The 21,774-nt window shown below is 40.0% G+C and overlaps 1 protein-coding gene across 3 annotated transcripts in view; it reads right to left on the reverse strand.

Annotated features, from left to right (window-relative positions):
• Nucleotides 1-20,538, reverse strand: part of LOC133157197 (glutamate receptor 2) — a 27,605-nt gene extending 7,067 nt beyond the window's left edge. For 2 of the 3 annotated variants that reach the window (XM_061283565.1, XM_061283562.1), the window contains exons 1-13: nucleotides 20,322-20,538; nucleotides 20,085-20,225; nucleotides 11,155-11,394; nucleotides 7,068-7,264; nucleotides 6,033-6,086; nucleotides 5,803-5,961; nucleotides 4,767-4,934; nucleotides 2,823-2,927; nucleotides 2,622-2,729; nucleotides 1,989-2,195; nucleotides 1,545-1,912; nucleotides 1,218-1,416; nucleotides 788-1,035 (exon numbers count right to left, since the gene is read on the reverse strand). In XM_061283565.1, coding sequence (XP_061139549.1) covers nucleotides 788-1,035; nucleotides 1,218-1,416; nucleotides 1,545-1,912; nucleotides 1,989-2,195; nucleotides 2,622-2,729; nucleotides 2,823-2,927; nucleotides 4,767-4,934; nucleotides 5,803-5,961; nucleotides 6,033-6,086; nucleotides 7,068-7,264; nucleotides 11,155-11,394; nucleotides 20,085-20,225; nucleotides 20,322-20,424 — 2,297 coding nt within the window. In that variant the 5' untranslated portion in view covers nucleotides 20,425-20,538. Of the gene's footprint in view, nucleotides 1-787; nucleotides 1,036-1,217; nucleotides 1,417-1,544; nucleotides 1,913-1,988; nucleotides 2,196-2,621; nucleotides 2,730-2,822; nucleotides 2,928-4,766; nucleotides 4,935-5,802; nucleotides 5,962-6,032; nucleotides 6,087-7,067; nucleotides 7,265-11,154; nucleotides 11,395-20,084; nucleotides 20,226-20,321 lie in introns of those variants that run through there. The other variant, XM_061283571.1, reaches the window with a different exon arrangement.
• Between the last annotated feature and the right edge of the window lie 1,236 nt (nucleotides 20,539-21,774).

Here is a 21,774-nt window from a genome sequence, read left to right on the forward strand (position 1 = left end):
TAGGATTTGAATTATAATAACTGATTTGAGAAATATTTAAATGATAAAATACTGTAATAATATCAAAATATAATATGGTTTGGAAAACATATTTGTTAATTAAAGTTTATGATTTTCGGAATGTATATATCGCTAAAAAATTACAGAAATATTATGTACAATGGACAAATATTTAATAAATATTGTCACTTATATTATTCAGTAGTTACCTAAAAAGTTGAAACAGTATTATATAATCTTTTATATTTTTAAGCCTGTACATGAAGATACAAAAATATGAAATAAGAATTTTACTAAGCATCATAATTTTAGCATTTTATTGCATTTCATTACGTTTGTATTGCTAAATTTAGGAATTTATTTGGTAAAATATAACATTATGAAAACTCTAATTAAGCTTAATTAATTGATTTATACAAATATAGAAATATGAGATATAAAATATGAGATATAGAATATACAAATGTGACTCTTGGACATGTATTCTATTATTCATGCTATTTTACAAATGTGGGCAATTTGTCAACTTTCCCGTCAGTATAAGTCTAGGTCTTTTTTTTTTTTAATTACTTTTCGAAGAATCATATCAAAAGTACCCCATTATTCATGAAAACACTATATTTTTTGCAATTTATCGACTTACAATAAATTGCAACGGGGATTTGAGGGAGGGTAGTTGGCATTACCTTATGTCCTAATACAAACCAGAGACACATAAGCAAAGCTACATCAGGGTAGGTGGGATACTATAACAACATTGGACACATTGTTATACTATTCCACCCACCTTAATGAGGATCCTTTGGGCGTGGCGATCCCGTAGCCTTTGGAGTCCAGGTTGCCTCCCACCTTCATGGTGTCACACGGCTTGCGCTGCTCAATGTACTCATTCATGGTGGACTCCAGCAAATAGGCGTACTTGCCCTTGGACTTGCGGACTCTCAGAACCCCCTCGGCTGTTTTTTTCACAAACACAGAGGGCTCCGCACTCCGCATGTATGTCCACATTTTGTCAAAGAGGGCAATTTTAGAACGCTGTGGGGGGAACAGAAAATAGACATGAATATTATGGAGTGGGTTTTTTTCGTACACAAAAAATGGTGTTTTTGGAAAGCTGCATGGAAGCATTGCATTAGAAGATGTTTGACAGGAAGATGGACACATACGCACATCTAAAATGGTTTAAATATGCTCAAGAATTCCATTTTGTGCCTTACCCTAAAGAACTCTTTAGTGGAGCCTGAGTCTAGCGTGCCATACGCAATCTCGGTCTGCTTGGCCAGATCCTCGGCGCTCTCAATGGGTGACACCATCCGCTCCACAGTGAGGAAAGCAGCCAGATTGGCCGTGTAGGAGGAGATGATGATGAGCGTGAAGAACCACCACACGCCGCCGACGATGCGGCCGGATAGAGACCTGTCGCCCAAAAACAATCACTTGCTATTTATTAGGACAAAAAAACGACACATTTGAGGAAGGCTAAACTTAGCTCCTTCGCTAAACAAAATTCAGTGGAGTTAGCAATACTTAGTTGACCAACCTACCTTGGCGAAATATCACAGCCTTGTCGCATGAAGGCCCCCAGGGAGAACCACAGGCTGTTAAATATGCCAAATTCATTGGTGGACTCGTTGGTCTGAATCTGGCCGTCCTCGTACTCCTCGGTGTGCCACTCGTACGGGCTGAAGCGGCTGACCAAGAAGAGCACCACGCTGACGCCGATGTAGGCGAACACGATGCACATCCAGATCTCATAGGCCAGCGGGTCCAGGAAGGAGAAGACGCCAGGCTTGGACTTCTGGGGCTTTTTGATCATGATGGAGATCCCCAGAGACATAAAAGGTTTGGAGAAGTCAATCACCTCTTCTCGGACCAGGGTGATGGTCAGTGGAGCCACGGCGATGTCGGCTTTCTGGAAAACAAACATGGCGATTACCACTGATTCTTCCTACTTTTCGCTAAGTCTAGGCAAAGAAGAGGCAACTCACCCCGTACACTAACTCGCCGACCATCCCGTTCCAGATTTTGGTCTCGGCATCCCTGGCCCCGTATCTCCCGTCGCCGACAATTTTCAGCTGATATTTAAAGCCGCAATGTTTGGCGATCTCGGCGGCCAAATCCACGCAGTAGCCTTCGTAGCGGTCGTTGTCCTCAAAGAGGTCAGCGTTCTTTTTCAACATGACGTAAGGAGCTTCCTGAAGAACGGCCAGCACAACATAACATCATTTAGCTGAATTCATACATACATACATCCAGTCTTGGTCCCTCAGTTGAGATCTGACTTCCTCGACACCAATTACTGTTACCCAAGTACGTACGTAAATTCTTTAATAGCGAACTGCGAACTGTACTTGTGTGACAGGGAGTAATATAAAATATAAAATTACAGGCAGTAAAGGTTTTATAACGGAGATTGTGGACTCTGCAGGAAATGAATCCAAAAGTCCAGCAAATTTAAGGCACAACTGGTTGGTGTTGCAAATCAAGATGAATGATAACACAGCAGAATTTACACTGTGTCTTTGCGTCTTAATGTTATCCGGTGTCTGGGGGACCAAAGGACAAGCCAATTAAAGCACCCAGAGCGGCCATAAATCAAAGCGTTTACCTCGATAACTTACCAAGATGGTGGTGACAATGACCGTTTTATTTTCCATCCCCGTCGAGTCGTTGGCAGAGATATCGGATTTGGTGACGGCCATTTTGTCAACCTCGTTCCAGTAGCCAATCTGTCGGCCATGAATAAATAATGAGCGCCCGTCGGACTAAGATACACGTCGTTAATCTTGAGAGCCTTTTCCCCGCTGCGAGGCAGATTTTACCTTTACAGGGCCGTTGTTCTTTAGTTCCATGATGTTCACGGAGTAGTTGACACGCTTGCCGTGTTGGTCAAACTGGATGTTGCCCGTCAGGCCCTCCACGCGTACCTGTGGCAACGATGCGTCTTTTAAATTTGAGGACACTGGAGATAATGACTCAATGGAATGTGTGCCTTAATTTGTTCCCAAAAGACAGAAAGTCTGTCATTTTTGGGCTTTTGATGTTAATGAAGCCCCAGCGATAATCTGAAATGACCCCATAAAGAAGCTTTTGTGAAACAACAAGCACCCCTTTTCAAAATCCCCACAAGGTTGGTGTACTTCTGCCTTCCATAAATCAGCAAAGTCATTTATAGACAAAAAAAAGCCTTTATATTCAGTTATTTAGTTATCACGGCTGGGGTTTTGTATAGCGACTTAAATATTTTAGTAACAATTTGAACAGTCTGAATTATGACAATAAATAAATACTAATTTAAAAATATATATGGGCTTAAATCTTGTCTTCTTTTTAGTAACAGTGGAATCTATACGAGGTTAAATCTTTTCTTTTTACTGAAGTGCGACAATATTTTTTTCTTTTTAGGGAAATGAAGCAAGTAGACATGTACAAGCATATAAATGTGAACAATTAGGGGAAAAGCCGAAAGGAAAAGAAGAAGAAAAAGAATTACTTGTGCTTCAAAATAAATAAATAATGAATGTTTAATATCTGCCAATTGGTTTCATTATTTGGAATATTGCATCATTATTTGTTCATCTTTTTGGGAAACCAATAATACAGACAAGAGCTTGTAACACCTTAAACCGTTTGAATTATCATGCTATATACATTTATTATTACAATATAAAAGAACTACAATCTTTTGTTTGTTTGTTTGTTTTAGGGGTAAACAATACATTACATTTTTGGATACCCCAAGGGTGCGTTTAAAACAATTTGGAAATTCCCGGTCTAAAGGATTTTACATGCCAGCATACAAAGTGGACAGCATGTGGGTGTTGAGACAACAACAACAAAAATATCCTCTGTCTTGCCTTTGACTCGCAGCCAACTTAGATGGCAGAGAGCTGAGAATAAATTGGAGTCTATTTGAAGGAAGCTCATTCCATTCCACCTCTCCAAAATGAATTCTTTGGCGACTCAGTAGTACAACTGTCATCTACATTGCTGGCCAACTCCTGAATTGACACACTTTTCGGGGGAAATGACTAGCTTGATTTGGAGGAGTGCAGTGGTTCATGACCCACTGACCGCCAATGACCGCCACTGATCACCCTGTGACTGACGGGCCACCAATCTGGAGGCTAGTTTGCTCCAATTTACCTTGCTTTAGGAATATGTTGAGTCAGTGGGCCCATATACAGTGCTAACATAAATTAACTTTTGGTTTGAAAATGTATTGTTGCTTCAAACCTTGTAAATAGCATGATGGATATTGTTTGTCGTGGGAATGACAGACTTTCTGTGATGTCAATTGCAGAACCTCTGCAGGTCTGAAGAAGCCAAAGGGAAGAATTCTTTTTTTTAAAGCCACTTTGGTCAGATTTAAAACCACTCATTCATTACAAATCACTGGCAGTACAAATCTCATATTACAATACATATTTTGAGAGATTGAATTAAATTTAAAAAAAAAAAATTCAAATGAATGAGACATTCAGGCCTTATTTCACATTTTGTGATTGATTCAAACAAAGCATTTCAATACGAATCTCACGGTCTACATTTCAACAATTCAATTAATTCCTCAGCATTTCAGATCAGTGTCACTAAAATACCCAAAAATAATTGCTTGGTTTAATCCAATGAATGTTCACATGCATAATAACATGAATCATTTCTGTGCGAGCCCACCCTTTGTTGTCGTTCATCCCGTTCTAAAGGCGGCTAAGTCTAGCGTTGCCATGGCAACGCAGCACAAGACGAACACGGCTACGTTTTACCTGCTTCAGCGCTCGCTCGATCTCCACTCCCTGAGCCCAGGGAACGGCTGGGTTAGCCAGGCAGTCGCCAGCGTTGGCCTGCCGGGTGAAGTCGATACGCTGCTTATGCAGGTAGCGGAAGGCCTCCGTCATCACCTGCACCGCGTCGTATGTCAAGGCCGATGTGTACTACGTAGACAAAGGCAAATCCAGGTTTACTTTTTATTTATTTATTTATTTATTTTTATGTACAGTTCATTTTCTTATTTTTCCAATGAAGGTGTTTTTAAATGGTCTTCAGTTATATTTCACTTTCAAATACATTTGCATTTGCAACAGCTTGGTTTGAAACATTTCGGTAAAATTTTTACATGCAATGCATTTTAATAGAATCATTATAGAAATACATCTGTAATATTTTTTTTTAGCCAAAATCTTGTCATTGCACTGGATGCAATGATTTTTTTTACTAAGCAACTTTTTAATTATTCATGTTGCTTTTATATTACTTCAATTTTTCTTTTTTCTTTTCTATGAAATGTCTTAAATCATTTTGTTTGTAGATGCCTGTAATTGTTGTATTCAACAATTGACTGAAGGTAATTAAAAATATTCTGAAAAACATTCCTCCAGCAATGTGAGATGATGTTGTTTTCTCAGATTAAACTGAATCACAAAACGGAAAATAGGGTATGTTGGTATCTCCTGAGGCTGCTCGGCGGTAGTCTGTGACTTGCAGAGTGCCATGTTCTAGTTACACACTAGAGTGCTTGACAAATTTATCAAACCGCCAGTCACCTTGTGTTCCCTACGTAGGTTTATAAAGCGCTTTAATGTGGACTCTTTCTACTTCAGTGAGCTTGAACAGGAAAGATGACTTTCAAAGTTGATTCAGTTAAGCAACACGGGATTCATAACAATTCCCAAGCCCATGAGGCCGGACCTTGCTGGAGTGCATATCCAGTACATGGTGTTCTTGGTCAAACCTTCTTAATAATGCACATAGCGTACATGTCTGAAGCAAGTTGGTACATGTGAACAAGAAGTTAACGCTCACCCTGATTTTGCTATCTGCTCCCGGATACTCCCTCTCCTCCAGGGCCTCCCACCGCTGGTCAAACTTGGACACCAGCGGATCGTCGAAATCCACAATCTGAAAGCCTGACACATTGGCACCGCCGTACTGGATTTTAGATAGGTCGCCATCGACAAAACCCTGGAAACATGACAAGTTGTGGTCATTTTTGCTGCCTTTCGGTGTCCAGTAAAACCTTAAATGTCTCTTACCAGATTGGCTATGATGTAATGGTAGCCTTTTACGTGTCTGCCAATGGTGATGACCTGCAGAATTATTGATCAGATGAAAATAAATAGTCATCAGAATTTTATACAAAAGTAGTGGTAGGAGTACATTATGATCTTTTCTCTGGATTACATCAGTATGAACAGCAATTCATGCTAATTGATTAGAAATAGCCCCTGTAGAGTCACATATTGCATATAATCATAAAATGCTTTGGTAGCAGCACTTTCGATATTTTTGTGCTGTATCGTTCAAAAGAAAACAAACCACTAATTTTTGGAAAGTAGAATCAGATATATTAGTCAGTAACTGATAAATAGTAAATCTCTAAAGGTGCAAAAATACACAAAGCAAAATTTATATATTTTCTTTTGCTTTTTAAGACAAACATTGATTTAAATTTAAAATGCTCAAATCTGAGACATCATTCTAAGTCCATATCGCTCAGCCTTACTCAAGATGGGTCCACCTGCCAAAACCTATTCCATTGGAATTTTATGTGTATTACCCAACTCTTGAATTCCTTCCAAAGGCCAACTGCGTGTCACGCTAGCTAGCATAGCTGATGCTTGTGGCCATTATCGTTATATTTAACAACCGGTGACAGTAAGAAAGAGATATCCTAAGCGACTGTCCTTTATCAACAGCAGCAGCAACAGGGGTGGAAAAAAGGGACAGAAAATTGATTGGCTTTGTAGCATTTGAAGGCTTGACAGGTATGACACTGCTGAAGCTAATCCTGCCGTTTGACTGGCACCTCTGTCCAGACAATGGCGCAGGGCAGATCTGAATAATAACGTTTTGTATCTGTGACTGGCCTAGATTGCCTACCCGGAGTTCTCTGAATAGCGTGAAGATGTCAGTTTTATTGTGTAAAGCGAAAAAATATTGCATTAACATTAAACAGTCATCAATTTGCTATTCACCAATTTCTGTTCATCAAAAAATTCACCAATTGGCATTTTGGTATTTTTACAATAGTGACTTTTACGATACGTAGAGCAGAAGTGTAAAAAGACCTGGTCCATGATGTCTTTGACTTTGTCCTGTTCACAGTCCAGGATCACCCTCCGCTCCTTCTTATTTTCCAGGTCCTGGAAAAGCGAGCGATACGCTTCATCCTTGCGCTCATCTTTCAGGTTTCCTACGTTGATGGCAGTCACTTGCCACTTCCTCTCGGCCGCCGTGTCCAGGACCACCTGAAGCGTCGTCAGGCCTGAGGGAGTGCAAAATCACAGTCAACTATCAGGGTCTCGTTTTCCTGGCAACAAAATAACATCTGTGGCAATAGAAAACAGTAGAACGAGACTGGCAGAATGCTGCCAATGTACAATAATCCAAACATGTCCGTTTGATTTGTTTAATGAACTCACTGTTCTACTCCAGTCGGGGTAATGTGCATGAAAAAGTCGGTGCGGCTCCATGAGCGGAACAAAATTGCACCTCTTGGTCCTCATTCAAATGGACTGTAACAACTTAGCTCCACGTTTAATCTATTAGATCAGGGCAATAATTTAATAGCTTCTTCGTACAACCGCTCTCCAATATTTTATGCACATTGGCTTGTAAAATCCAACCAATGCACCTGCCAACTAATTGAGTACATAAATAACCACTGACTGACTCCCAACTGGATGACAACCCAGCACTTGACTAACCAACTAACTAATTGACTTAACAAACTAACTAATGAACCAAATAACTGACGACACGCTTTACTAGACAACCAACCAAGTAACCAACTGACCAACTCACTGACAAACGACCAGCTAACTAAACAAGAAACCGACAAACCAACCAACCGACCAACTGACTAAGCGATAAACTGTCAAACCAATCGAATGACTAACCAACTAACTAAAACCAACCAAATAACAGTATTTGGTATTAACCAACCTTCTAATCAACTGAATAATCAATCACTCAACTAATGAACCAACAAAGCAACCAACCAACTGGATAACCAACAGACTGACTAATGATACAAACTAACTAAACGACCAACCAACCAACCAACCAACCAACCAACCAACCAACCAACCAACCAACCAACCAACCAACCAACCAACAGACCTACCAATTACCTGACAAATTAAACAACTGCAACTATGACAACCAACTCACAAACTAAGTGACTAACCAATAGCAGCCCAAATCTCTCCCCTCGCTCATGTGGAAGCAGCATCATTACTCTGGAAATAAGCTCAATAATGTGGCAGACACGACATATTCACAATCAGGCATTGTTGCTTTATTGCTGATTGGCTGCCATTTCAGGCTCGTTAAAAAGCCGTGATTCAGTGCTTTTATGTAACGAGCTTGTCAGGGTGAGTCACAGGTACGTACGTATTCTGCACCGCAACCAAGTGTGGGAGGGAAGTGTCTGAGACAGCACGCACTTTATGACAGGGTACACTTTCAATCATTTCCCATTTTTGTTGGCGACTTCTTTGTTGATCACATTCGTTTTCGATTGTCTTAAAGCTGCCAAGCTCAATTAATACAGAGAAAGGAAAAATGCTATCATGTTATATTCTTAAGGGCTCCCCCCACAGATGTGAGTCACAAAGAGCTGATCAGAGGCTAAATTTCAAATGTTTGTTCTAAACCCAAGATAATTTATTTTGTAACATCACCTGAAAATGACATATTTCAGTTTTAATTCATTGTTGAGCTGCAAGCTGTGATATGACTAATTGATGAAATCCCTCAGCAAGTGTGCAAAACGTCCGTAACAGATCTGATTAAAGAGACTTTGAATGCAATGGAGTGGACCAATGTGCTCCTACAGTCTTTATATCACCATCTTATTTGTCCTTTTATCCCCCTTACCCCTTCCAAAAAAACAGAATCCCGGCTCAGACGAGACGTTTAATTATGCCTTTTGATCAATGTGACGTTCCTTGCGAGTTAAAGACGTTTCGCAGCTGAATCTCGCTCATATCGATCCTCGGCTTGCGCTTTAATGAGAAAAAAAAAAAAAAGAAGACCAGCGTATGTGATCCGGGCGTGACGGCAGTGGTGTGAAATATCGGTCAATTCCAGTTTTTTACGGCGCTGGAAAATTGGAGGCTCTTACTTCTATTTGAAGGATCTATATGTGTCATAATTACAAAGAGGACACAATGTTCCGGCTGACCCATGAGCTAAAATGATTCGGATAATCATGCATTTGATCTTTGAGACTTGGTGAAGCGGCATGTGGCTCATTGCGCAAGATTGGCTTTTGTATAATCAATAATCAGATGTCGGTCCAAGCGTAATTGCAGCTGTCGTTCATTCTCGCACACCATTTTGACCATAATCACTGTTAAATTAAGCCTCTTTGGAACACATATTTAGAATAAAAATAAATTTGGTGACTTGAACTAGGCTGTTATATCTCTGTGACCTTTCTACTGTACTCTACAATGTATATAAACCTGGAGTAGTTGAGCATGTTGCATACATGAAGCCTGCTGAGTGCACACAGGAGGCGTCATGTCACTTATGCACTCGTATGTGGGGAGTCTATTGACTCACCAGTGCTTGCTTGTTGGCTTAGCAAGGATTTAGTGCAGTGCTGCTCTTTCCTCCATTTCACTTCACACTAAACATGATAAACACGCACACGCATTCTCTATGCAGCTACGCCATCTCCTCAGATGCCTTTCATGCTCTACCCTCCCCCCCTCTCATCTCCCCTCTTCACGTTCTCGTCCCATTCAGGAACGCAACTCAGCGGCGAAAAAAAAAAAGTCAAATCCGCCTCCCCTCCAAAATCCATCTTAAAACATGCCGCATGAAACCTGCTGCTTACTGTACAAGTGGGATGAGCTCCGACGGGGACCGCAGTGCATATATTTCTCTATCGCACGGCTGTCTAATTAGGTCAGTGTGATCTTTTTGTTCCCATGGCAACCAATGTGTGGCGAGAGGAAAGGATGGAAGGCGAAGGAGAGATCTGGAAGTGACTGTGACGGTCGCTAAGTGATATGAGGATGTGCGGGTGTTTTGACGGATGTGAGGGAGGCGTCATCGGTAACGATGACTTCAATTTACACATTGAGCCACTTCGCTGTGTTTTTCTGTAAGTATATTCACCGGACACTACATTAGGGATAGCTGGGAATGGTGACAAAAGAACAAAAAACAACCTTGACAAAGACAATAATGCTTCATTCTGAGTCATTCAACGTTGCTGAGAGTTGTCCATGCATTGAAGAAAACTGAAATAGTTCTCAAATTAGCATCATCCAACTGCTTGGTGTAAAGTGTTACATTTTGGTAACAATGGGACCAAATTTTGAGTTGTTCTGGGTGACAACTTGAAAATGTCAGAATTGATCCTAAAAGTAGAAGTTTTGAATCAAACTGGAAGAGCGTCTTTTTGTGCATGCCTTCTTGAGACTTTTTTGTGGGTCTGTTCACGAATGACAACCAAATGTTATGTGGCTAAGTGAACCGGAAACCTCCAAATCCCTAAAAAATCTCAGCATTATTATTATGATGAGGAGGAGTGTGGAGGTCCATAGCTGAAGGGCCCATCACCTCCACTGCTTGTCACTACCGCACACGTCCATTTGACGTTACATAAAACACACGCGCACAAACAAACTCATAAACACGTATTGCAGCTGATTGTATGTGACAAGCCCCCTTTCATTAAATGCACTTGGGGGGTCAAAATACTCAACCTCAATGAGGGGGGGGGGGGGGGGGGGGTTCAACATAAACACATGAAGACTTGAGGACATTTTCAGCACTATGATGACAAAATCAACAACTCACAAGTGTTAGTTAACACCTTGGAGCAATCTTGGAATTTACCAAAACAGAATGTAAAGGAGCCTATCCTATGCCTCAATAAAAGAGAAGAGAAAAGTGAATTATATTCTTTTGTATTCATAGTGTTGTTTAACTATGTTACGTTATTTCAATATTCATACTGTAAAATAAAATGTATATGGGTAGTTCTCAGAAAGTGTGGTCCAACACTGACTCACTTTGAAAAGCCAAAATTAATAAAGTCAAAAGACTATAAAGATCAAATAGCGATGGCCAATCATCTATCTCAAATCCCAACACATCTGAATTGCACAAGAAAGGAACGGCGTGCCGTCTGACCTCGATCGCTGTCGTACAGATAGGCGAACTTGTCCCACTTGTAGTACTCGATGAGGCTGAGCAGCGGCCCCTTGATGTCGGGCCTCATCTGGATGATGAACTGCTGGTTGCCATCCAGCGGGAAGCTGGGCGTGATGAAGGACACGTGCAAAGTGCCGCAGAACGACGTGATGGTGTTGACCGACTTCTTGTCGTAGAATCCGAAAATGGCGTAGACGCCCCTGGAGAACTGCGAGCAGACTGCAACACAGAGAGACAAAACAAGTGTTAACGTTTGTTGTTTTACATCCGTTAGAGGGCTTCGGGGACGCGCTGTGTTCCACATGTCTGCCGGCTGATTAATTGATTTCCGTCTTTTAGCTGCACCGGGGGAGAACGTATGCAGGAGAAAGTCCCTAAAAGCCAACAAGCCTGCTGAATCTCAGAATGTTAACTTTCTCATCCACTTCCTAGGAAAGTCCAAAAAGAAATACTAGTTTGTCCTATTTTAGGGTAAGAGGAAATGTAAGCATGTTCCACAAAAAAATGATAGGTTTGTTCAGTCCAAAAATCCCAAAGGACTTCTCCTTCCAAAAATACTTTTGTGCTTTTGAAATAATTTACTGTGAAAGTAATCAAAACCAATTATATTTTTACAAAAGGAAATTCTATCCCAAAAAAATACACAACCATCATCCATAAATTCAATGCTAATATTTACAACTTAGCAAGCCCTCACGTTTGTGTAACGTTTGTGTTTTGTGGCCTTGCTTTTCGATGAACTATGCCGTATGTAATCTGCATTTTCTACATCCGCCATTCTGTTGACTTTGCAAAAATTCACCCCGTTGTATAATTTACGAGCCGTGCCCAGGCGCGTACGCCAAAGTGGCTTTTTCTGACATCTAACATTTATTACGTGGCGAGCGCTGTCGATGCTGCTTTTGTTGCAGTCAACACACGAAAAGCCTTCTCCGCCGACCCGAGGTTCCCGGCCATTTCTCAAGCGTTACCCGGCGGATTAGCATGACGTTCGTGCGGCTCGTATTGGTCGCATGTAGCTCCATCAGCTTTATTGACCGTGCTCTTGTGTCATTAATGTAATGAGGCATTTCTTTGAGTGCAATATCATGGGGATGACTTGCTGATACGAGAAGCTGGAGTCAAGTGAGGGGAGATAGTCGGGTGTCCTGTCCTGCCAGAAAAACTCACGTTCAATCTAAAGCATGTATCACTGATTTTTGTAAGCGTTTGCTTTTTCCCACATATTGTTATTCAGAATCGTAGTAAAAAATGGGTTTGGTAAAATATTGTCGAAAAAAAAAAAGTCTACTCACAATAATATGACTAAAAAGTTTAGCACGGTCATGAATGAAATGACGCAATATCCCTTGCAAATAAATCAAGATGCAATGGTTTAAAAAAAAAAGTACAAGACCCTATGAAATAGTATTTTTTTTCACTCTCTTGCAGCCTAAAAAGTTCACGAGATGTATTTTTGGAGGGGAGAAACAAGTCAATCTGGCGCAATAAAGAAGTCAGGGATGCTTAATCGCCGGCTGGCAGAGAGAGTGAAGGATTGTGGGAAAAGCCATTAGGCCTTTGTCACATGTGACTGCCTCTCAATGAATCCTACTCACAACAACTTAATGACCAGTATTTCTCAAGTCCACCTACCAAATGTTTTATAGTTGTACCTACTTCACTAAAAATCTAAAGTAAATACAAAAAAAAAAAAAAAAAAGAAAGGTGACTGCCCTTTCACATTCAATGCAATAAGTCACAAAAATTATTCAAGGTAAAGCTTTACTGTTTCAGCCACCTCACTGAAAGAGCCGATGACTAGATCCGGTTCTATCTTCTGGATGGGCGGAGGCTCTCGTGACTTGTCACCTTGAGAGGAGGTGAATGGCGTGAAACAAATTTAGCCGTTCCAATTAGCTGACCCGCTTCTTGCCGGTGTGCCACCCAGAGGACCATGTCGTCTCCTTTCACGCCGCTGTTTATGCTGATCAAAGATTTCATTTGCATAAATTATCATATCGCCTTCGCCTCACAACAGGAATTTAGGAGGAAATTGCGACAGACAAAGCAAAGACATTTTGGTCCGCATTTTTGCCTAATTTTGCCAATCTTGGTGTTATAAAAGTTTATTGAGTGTGAAAATACAAAAAGTAGCACAATTTTTGTGGTGTAACAATAGAAAATCCTTCCAAAAAATACTTCAATGTTGATAATCATTTCTTAATTTGAACAATTTAATCAGAAAACATTACAAGTTTTGTCATCTCATGAAAATTTTGAAGGAAAATTGCATCGCAAAAATTCAGTCCAAATTTGAAACTTTACCATGAGGCGTCAACACTTAACTATTTTTGACCTTGCCTTTCGAGAAAAGCGAAGCTCACATTTGCATCAGTTACATCAGCCACCGTCATGTGCTTTGCATCACTCTGGAATTCCATGACAAGTCACTAAAATGTGTCCCCTGCTGTAAAACCCTTCTCCGTATGGATTAGAGCAGGTCTTGTTGCCATGGTGACATTCCTCTCCTCCCCCCCCCCCCCCCTTGCATCCCACACACACTTTCTACCAAAGGACACTTGCATGAATCCACCTCACTTAGGTTGTGTGGATGGATTGAAGATAAACTGACCCTGAGCAGTGCTAAAATGATGAATCAGCGCGCACGTCAGTGACACAGGACTCGTCAACAGTGTGAACAGATTTGACTGGTGGTCCACTCAAGTGCCGCGTCGCCACGGCAACAAGGCCCTGGGACTTTTCATTTAAATGTATATAGAACTGATCGAGGACAAGCTAACACATGGACTGTTGTGTCACTTGATAGAGCGGCTGCAATCCTGTTTTTTTTTATTCTGACATCGACCTTGTCTGCGGTATCCTAACAAGCCCAAAGGAGCATTTTGCTGCTCTCTTAGATTTCATTTGCGGTTAAACATCCTGAGAGGCTGACCGATCAATCGTCTTACTTGCGCATAAGCCACAAAGCTGCCAACACAGTCATGTTCTGGATTGAAAAAAAAAAAAAATGCAAAAAAAGGTGTAATCAAATTTGTTGGGTTTCTTTTGTGCGTGAAATGTTTTTTTAACACTCTTGTAATGCTTTATTCCGATCTAGGTAGCTCATCTTATAATGAGGCAGTGCATTTCTGGGACGTCAAGGGATGTTGCCGTGGCGACTGTCGGCTATATTAAAAAGAAGAAGGACTTGTGGGAGATGTGACTGGCGGTCACACTGGCTGGATTTTTTTTTTTTTCTCCTGTGAGACATCCTTCCGGCAGCTGCTCTCGACAAGAACACTGCAGCTCAGTTCTTGTCAACTTCTATTGCCAACCCCCTTGCTCCTCTTCCTCCTCCTCTTCCTCGCCATCTCTCTCGTCGCTCTCCTTTTGTGCACTGACCTGTTTCCTGGAGGCGTTCTGATGGCCTACGATGAAACCTTCACAAGCGACTTCATGGGCAGCGCTACATAGCGCCCTCTAGTGCAACGCCACTTTTTTTATGCTTCCTGTGGCCTCCTTTAGTTTGCAAGTAGGCGGCGGTGGGAGAGGAGGAGGAGATGTGACACCATGGCAACAGTCTGAACCACTTTGTCTTGCTGAAGCGAGGCTAAGAGCATCCTTCACAAAAATATTTGTTTGTGATGTTTTTTCTCATATAAGTGGCTTATTTTGTTGAAACGACTTTTTTACATAAGATTGCTTTTCTAGGAACAGCACAATAGATTTTACGTATTTTTTTGCCAAATAATTGCTTTGTGTAATTGTTTTCAGATTTTACAACTTTTGTAAAAAAGTAGTCTAATACAGCAGTATAGGTGTGACAATATTCTTCTAAAGTCAATTGTTTTTCTCGCAAAATTTGAACTTTTTTCAAGTAATAAATAATACGACATTCCCACAAAATCGAATTTGTTATCATGAATCTTTTCATAAGGGATCTTTGTTTTTATTTGTATTAAAGTTACTTATTTTTTCATAGTGTGATAACATTATTCTTGTAAAATTTATGTTTTTGTTACGTGAAATCTCGACATTTTTATTTTTAAAAAATTTGACTTTTCATTATTCTTTATTTTGGTCATAAAATTGTGAGTTTTCTCACACAATTGGGGATTTTGGTAATATTATATTATGTATTTATGTGAAATTAGAAGTTTTTCTTAAAAATGAAAACCTTGTACTATTTCAACACAATTCACTTAACCTTGGGATTTTATTAGCATATTAATACAACAATATTTACATATATAAAATGTACATCTTATTACGTATTATAGGCACCCCAAAACAAAAACGTCTTGCATTGAGTGTTGTGAGTGCTTACACAACAATGCACCACACTGAACTATTGATCGGCATGCGTGAATTGCGGCTACTTCCTGTCATAAAAACACAACGTATGCTCTGTGACCTTTTACGGAAATACCAAAGCAGGTTTGGTGTGTTCTAATGATCTCGCAACAAACGTACAAGCGCCACTCCGCATGTGAAGGAGAAGGTTGCCAAGGCAACACGAGTGAATTGACTCTGCTGCTTTTCACTGTTTAATTGTTACTGCTCTTTTTAGATACGCTACTTGGTCTAATAGCCCGAGAGTGTCTAATTCCAATATTCAGCACTATCAGCTTCAAAACAGTAACAGTGTGAAGAGGATTTATTTTGGCCAATTATTTCAATGAGTCTTACATTGGGGAGTCATTTTGCACTCCCCCCCCCCACTATAACAAAAAGTGGGGCTACACCCACACAGAACTTCTCTTCTTACTTCTTTGTTAAAGCTAACGTATGGTGTTGCATCCACCAGTGATTTAAAAAAAAAAGAAAAAGAAAGGTTTGACAATGTCCTGCCAAGTGACACATACCTCAGTCTCATCTAATAAATTTGACCCCTGAGCCCGAGCTTTTATACGCTCCATTTGTCCATGGCCTACAACTCACTGACGCGTCATTGCATGTAATGCAGGACATAAATACGCAAGTTATTGTGAAAATAAATGACACGTTGGCTGGAATGTAAAGCAATGTATAGTCAAAAGTATTGGATGTTATTAAAATACAAAAAGATATTCACGGATTGTTTTCAAATTCTTTGAACTGTAAAACATTGATCATATTGGCGGTTCTACTAAATAATACATGAAATGGTTGGCAAAGATTTAATGTGTAATACAGCACAAAAATATCTTATGATAGAAATGAGAAAATTTAGTAAATAATGGCACTTGTAGTCTATATCGTTGTGCAGCGGTAATTTAAAAATACACAAACAGTCGAATTTTGAGAACTGCAGTCACGTAGAGCATTATGTGCAAAATAAAACAGCAATTTAGTGGGAGTCAAATTGTCCTTATTTGCAATTTATCAGTCTGATGGCCTGGGGGACAAAGCTATTTCGGAACTCACTAATACTCTCCCAAATGCTGCGGAACACTTTTTGGCACAAAGTCAGGGACAATTTTCAATAAGAATGAATGGAGCGCTAACATTCGAGGTGTTGGTATCCCCAAAATATAGGAATATATATAATATAGGAAATTTACTCTGAATTCAAAGAGGAATTTAGAAAATGTCTCATTTCGGCAACCTTTTTACTAGCTCATCTCCCGCTGTTTTTATACCATCAGGGGAGCTCGTGAAACATCTGTTGGTGACAAAAGCTGGGACAATCGTTTCCGCATCGTTCCCAAAAGGACTTGTCTTTTTACGCCTTCCCTCACTCTGTCCTCGCTGCTGTTTTTTATCTCTCATCTGCTTGATTGTGTGACATTCACTGCTGGCAATTGGTCACCGTTTGACCTCGTCCGAGAGGCAGAATTCATGATTTATGCGCGCATATTTTAGAGTTATGTCGGTGGCCTCGGAGTCAGGGCAGCAGGGGCTCAAGGTGTTGGTTTGATTGACAGCTGAGGCAGAGAGGGAGGGGCAAAGAAGATAAAACAGCCAACCGAAACTACCTTAAGTGATTGGCTACAAACAATAAGTGTGTTTTAAATTGTACTTTAACTGCTCCTTGAACAGGAGTTCAGAGCATTTATTAATATGGCCCATCATTTCAAAAAATAGCGCAAATAAAATGATTGAGCCCTCAATTAGCCTTCCATGTTAAGGTAGACAGCAAGTGGACGCTCATTTAATTGAGCCGTTTGGCCAAACGTTTCCAGAAATGAGTGACAAAATCAATAAGTGGATCGTCTCAAAAAAGTATTAATCAATTTAAAGTTGCGTCTTTTATTCTCGTAATCCTGGAATGGTCAATGAAGCCATGTTACATTGTAAAAAGATTTGCAAAAAGGCAATTAATTCTGAAATGTTGATGATTTTATTACGCTTAATGGCAGTGCCATCGGATTCGACAGTGGTCAACGCACAAAATGACGGTTTTGGTTTTCTCTATTTGCAGATTGGCGTTATCATGCAACACATTCAAAATTGTTAGTTTGTTTCCGGAAAGGCAAACTATTATCTTTCTCCATACCGAATTATGAGTAGCAATTCTTATATCACATCGGAGACTCAATACTTACGAACCAAATGTATTTTCTTTTCTGCACGTTATATTATATTTCTCAGTCTAAATGTGAATTGTTTCTGAAGTTTTGAGATTATCAGTTCAGAAAAAGTTGTCATTCATTTTTTTATAGCCGGCACAACCGCGCAGCGTATTGATCAACAAAATGTCCGTCTCAGTGGGGACATTTTTTTTCTCTGTATAAACATCTTTAAAATGGCAAAAGCTTAATGAAAATGAAAGTGCTGGCATTAAAGTACTTCATGATGCCCACTGGACTCTCTTTTATGAGTCAGTCTATTAAATGCGGAGATATGGCATCAGGTAAGAAGACAAAAGCAAACCCCCCAATGGACGTATCCGCTAGCTCTGTAGCTAGCTAGCCTGAGTCATGTTGCCCTTTCAAAGGACAAGGCCTGAAGACGAGCACTTACATTTTCCGAGAACATGCACACACACACGCTTAGTTTCATAGGAACATAGCACAAGTGTAAAAGTCAGGCAAGCACATCAACGCTAATGACTAACGCGCATGCTAATGAAACCTTTAGCGTTAAGGTTATACTCGCATTGCTAACAAACCCAAGTTGAGTTATTCGTCGAGGAGCCACAAGAACCCGAATGAGTTTAAAGGCCACGTGGGGCCAATTTTTTCCACTTTGCGCAAAATGCAAAACTCTTTACCAAAGGGATTGTGTTTTAATTTTGTTTGACATTTTTATACATTTTCATCTCAACCAAACAAGTTGCTCAGTCGTACCAAGAAAAGCAATTGGCTTTAACCTGGTTGATTTTGTCGTTTTTTAGCACGTTAGGCAAACTAAAGAAACACAAATATTGCACATCAGTTTCTAATAAGCTAAAGCAAAAAATGGTTCTTTAACTCGTACTGTTTACGTTGATTTGATGAATTTTGTCAAAGTATTTTATGAACTAAATAAATGCAGTTCATTTCACATTATTTTTTAAATATGATTCATCGATTTCTATGCTTATGCAAAACAATTTAGTTAGCTTTAATTCTAAGCTTGATTTCATAGACTTTTGCGCGACAACCTTTAGACAATATTTGTTATTTTAACCAAACTATGTAAACATAAATTGCAGAACAGTCTCCAATATGTAAGCAAATGTATTTTTCTCTTTAATTCTTATCATCTACTGTGATCTGTATAATTTTTAGCATTTTGTCAACTATACAAACAAGTTCCGCTGGACACAATATTGACAGCAGAAAGCAAAGTAGTTCTGCTTAATTCTTATTGCTTGTTTTGATCTTTGCCCCCCTCCACACACACACAATTTTCAACAACAATTTGTCAGTTCAGAAACTAAAGAAATACAGACGTTCCACTACACACCATACCCGGAAGAATTTCTTATGTACTGTTATGCAAAGCGTGATTGCAAATTCTTGTTGTGCTGCAGTGTTTGTATGCTGAGCACCTTGATGATTGTCGCCCACTCGCATCAGGCTGCCCAGCATGAGCGTGCATGCCGGAGACTAAGCTTTTTTCTTTTTATGCAAATGATATGGATTGGACGCCGGCAAGCACCAATCACAAGCCTTTGATTTATATTGAACGGAGCAGTCGCATAGCAACCAAGCACTTCAACATGAACTATTTGAGGGGAAAACGTTACATAAAAACAATCCAAATGCATGTCATGTCTGACGACAAAACATCATTATCATGTGGTATACCTGAATCATGTATCACGCATGTAACTCTATCATGCATTGAAAAGTATAACTGAATAAATATAGATACAATACAATCAATATTTAAGTAAAGGAATAGAAAAACTACAAACAAACCAGACTAAATAAAAGTAGTTATTATGAATAAAATACTTTTATATAGGGGAAAATTTATAAAAAATTTATCACAAAAATAAATGAAAATATAAATAAAAGAATAATATAAATAAAAAAAAGATGATAAAATATTTATTATGCAACAAAGAATAAATGAAAAAGATGAAAATGTTAATCTTAATCTTAATGGAAATGCAAATAGATAGATAAAATATTAAATATATTTTTTAGAAAGGCTGAAAATTGCTGGCTGTGGGCAAATTCCATCCATACCTTCATTAAACAAACTAATTGAAAAAAAAACCTCTTCATTTAACAGGCGCACAAAGATGCTCTCCAAAAAAGCTTCTCACTCAACTCAATGAGATGAAGATGTGAAGATGATGATGAGGGAGTATTTGTTTGCCTCACTGACAATGATCACTGCGAGCTATGTATGGTGTTGTGGGTGTAAAGGAATGAAATGATGGATGCTGCCGTTGCCGTGGCAACCAAGTGTACCACCCCTCCCCCCCCTCATCTCCCTTCTCCCCTTGCATCCATCCAAACACATTCCAAACCATACGGCGCAATGCAATTTTTTTCCAAGGCACTCACAGCAATTGGTGACAGCGAAGCTATTGGCCACCTCCAGGTTGTCAATGTGAGGCGTGAGCCGGAACTCAGCCGTACCAAACTGGACCATGCCTATCCGGAAGGCGCTGTACTCTTGGTCCGCGCCCCTCGGAAAGAGCCCCCCTGTGTGGGTGGAAAGAAATCCACCAGTCAGTCTTCCTAAAACGCAATGCGCTTCATTTTTGGCGCACATTTTTTTTTGTATTTGGCTGCACTCACCGATTTGGACGCTGGGCGAGCCTCCGTGCGCGCACCCCCACAAGACGATGAGGAAGGACACAGAGAAATGCACAATCTGCTGCATGGCCGCGGCGGTCTGCATCTACCGTACACACACTCAGGGAGGGGAGGCAGGAATATTCCAGGAGAGAGAGACGGACGATTAAGGCGTTAAATCCCAAGCATCTTTTTTGTGTGTGTGCAGCCAGGCATGCAATTAACAATGACTAAGGTGGAAGGTGGAAAATAAAAGGGGAGTGACCCCAGCAGTCGAGGAATAAAAGACTCTCAGCGACGGAGCGGCGAGCGCGGCTGATTCCTGCTCCGAGTGCGACGCTCTTCTCTCAGCATCAAGCACCCCCCCACTCTCTCTACTCTTCCCTCCACCCTCCTCCTCAAGCCGGGAACCGAATGCTAATGAGATGGCGGACGAAGATTGCCGAAAGGAGAGCCGACTGCTTGAGTGACGTCAGCGATCTACCGTGCGCTTTCATGAGAGATCTGTACAGATTGGGAAGTTTCTACTTTCTTGGGCTTGTGTCAGCTTGACAGCAGTTTTCCTTGAGTGTGAGGCAGTAAAGAGGAAAAAATGCATAATGATTATTTCCTTTCATCTTTTTGTCTCTCTATCAATATCTATCCTAACACAGACGACATGTTTCAGCACCACGGACAGTGGAACGATTTCACTGCATGAATCCAGCAAAGACAATTTACTAAGGAAGAACTTAACAGGAAATTTGATAGAAAAAGACCCACAAAAAAAGATGAATTGGGAATGGATGAGTAAGAAGACTTTTGCAGCTTGAAGTGGGTGGTGTTGGTGTTATGAATACATAACAGTCGAGTTGCAATGTCAAGCATCTTTTGACACTTCAAGCAAGCAGGGATCTGTCCCGGGGTCAGCAAGAATGCTGAGACCAAACATTGCATAGGCTCATGTCCATTAAACATTCAATAAAAATGAGACCAGTTTATTGAAATCTATGGAGTAATCTTAAAAAAAAAAATCTGATTTTGATTGCCAAAGGAAGAGGCAGAAGAATCCAATATCGGAAAATATTATTTGAGAGTAGACACATTGTAAAGATTACAGACAAATGTGGAATATTGATGTTGTTAGAAGCTGGGTTAGTATAGTTGACGAAAACAGAAAAAATAACTTTTGTTAATGAAGTACTAATCTTAGCAGATAAAGGGGAAAATGAGTCGCTAGGAAAAGGAAAGGAAGAAAGGGGGAAAGTAATGAAAGGGGAAAAATACAAAAGAACAAAATCAATTAAACAGCACAAATCATAAGAAAAAGGATCAGATAAAAAAAAAGGAAATATTGAGGGAGCGGTACCAAAAAAACTATAAAAAACTGTTAAAAAACAAAAGTTGAAAAAATTAAGCTGTTATAAAAGGGAAGACAAAAAAGATGAAATTTGAAAAGATCGAAAGAAAATGTTTA

The sequence above is a fragment of the Syngnathus typhle genome, linkage group LG1 (assembly GCF_033458585.1).
Source record: "Syngnathus typhle isolate RoL2023-S1 ecotype Sweden linkage group LG1, RoL_Styp_1.0, whole genome shotgun sequence".
Taxonomy (NCBI): domain Eukaryota; kingdom Metazoa; phylum Chordata; class Actinopteri; order Syngnathiformes; family Syngnathidae; genus Syngnathus; species Syngnathus typhle.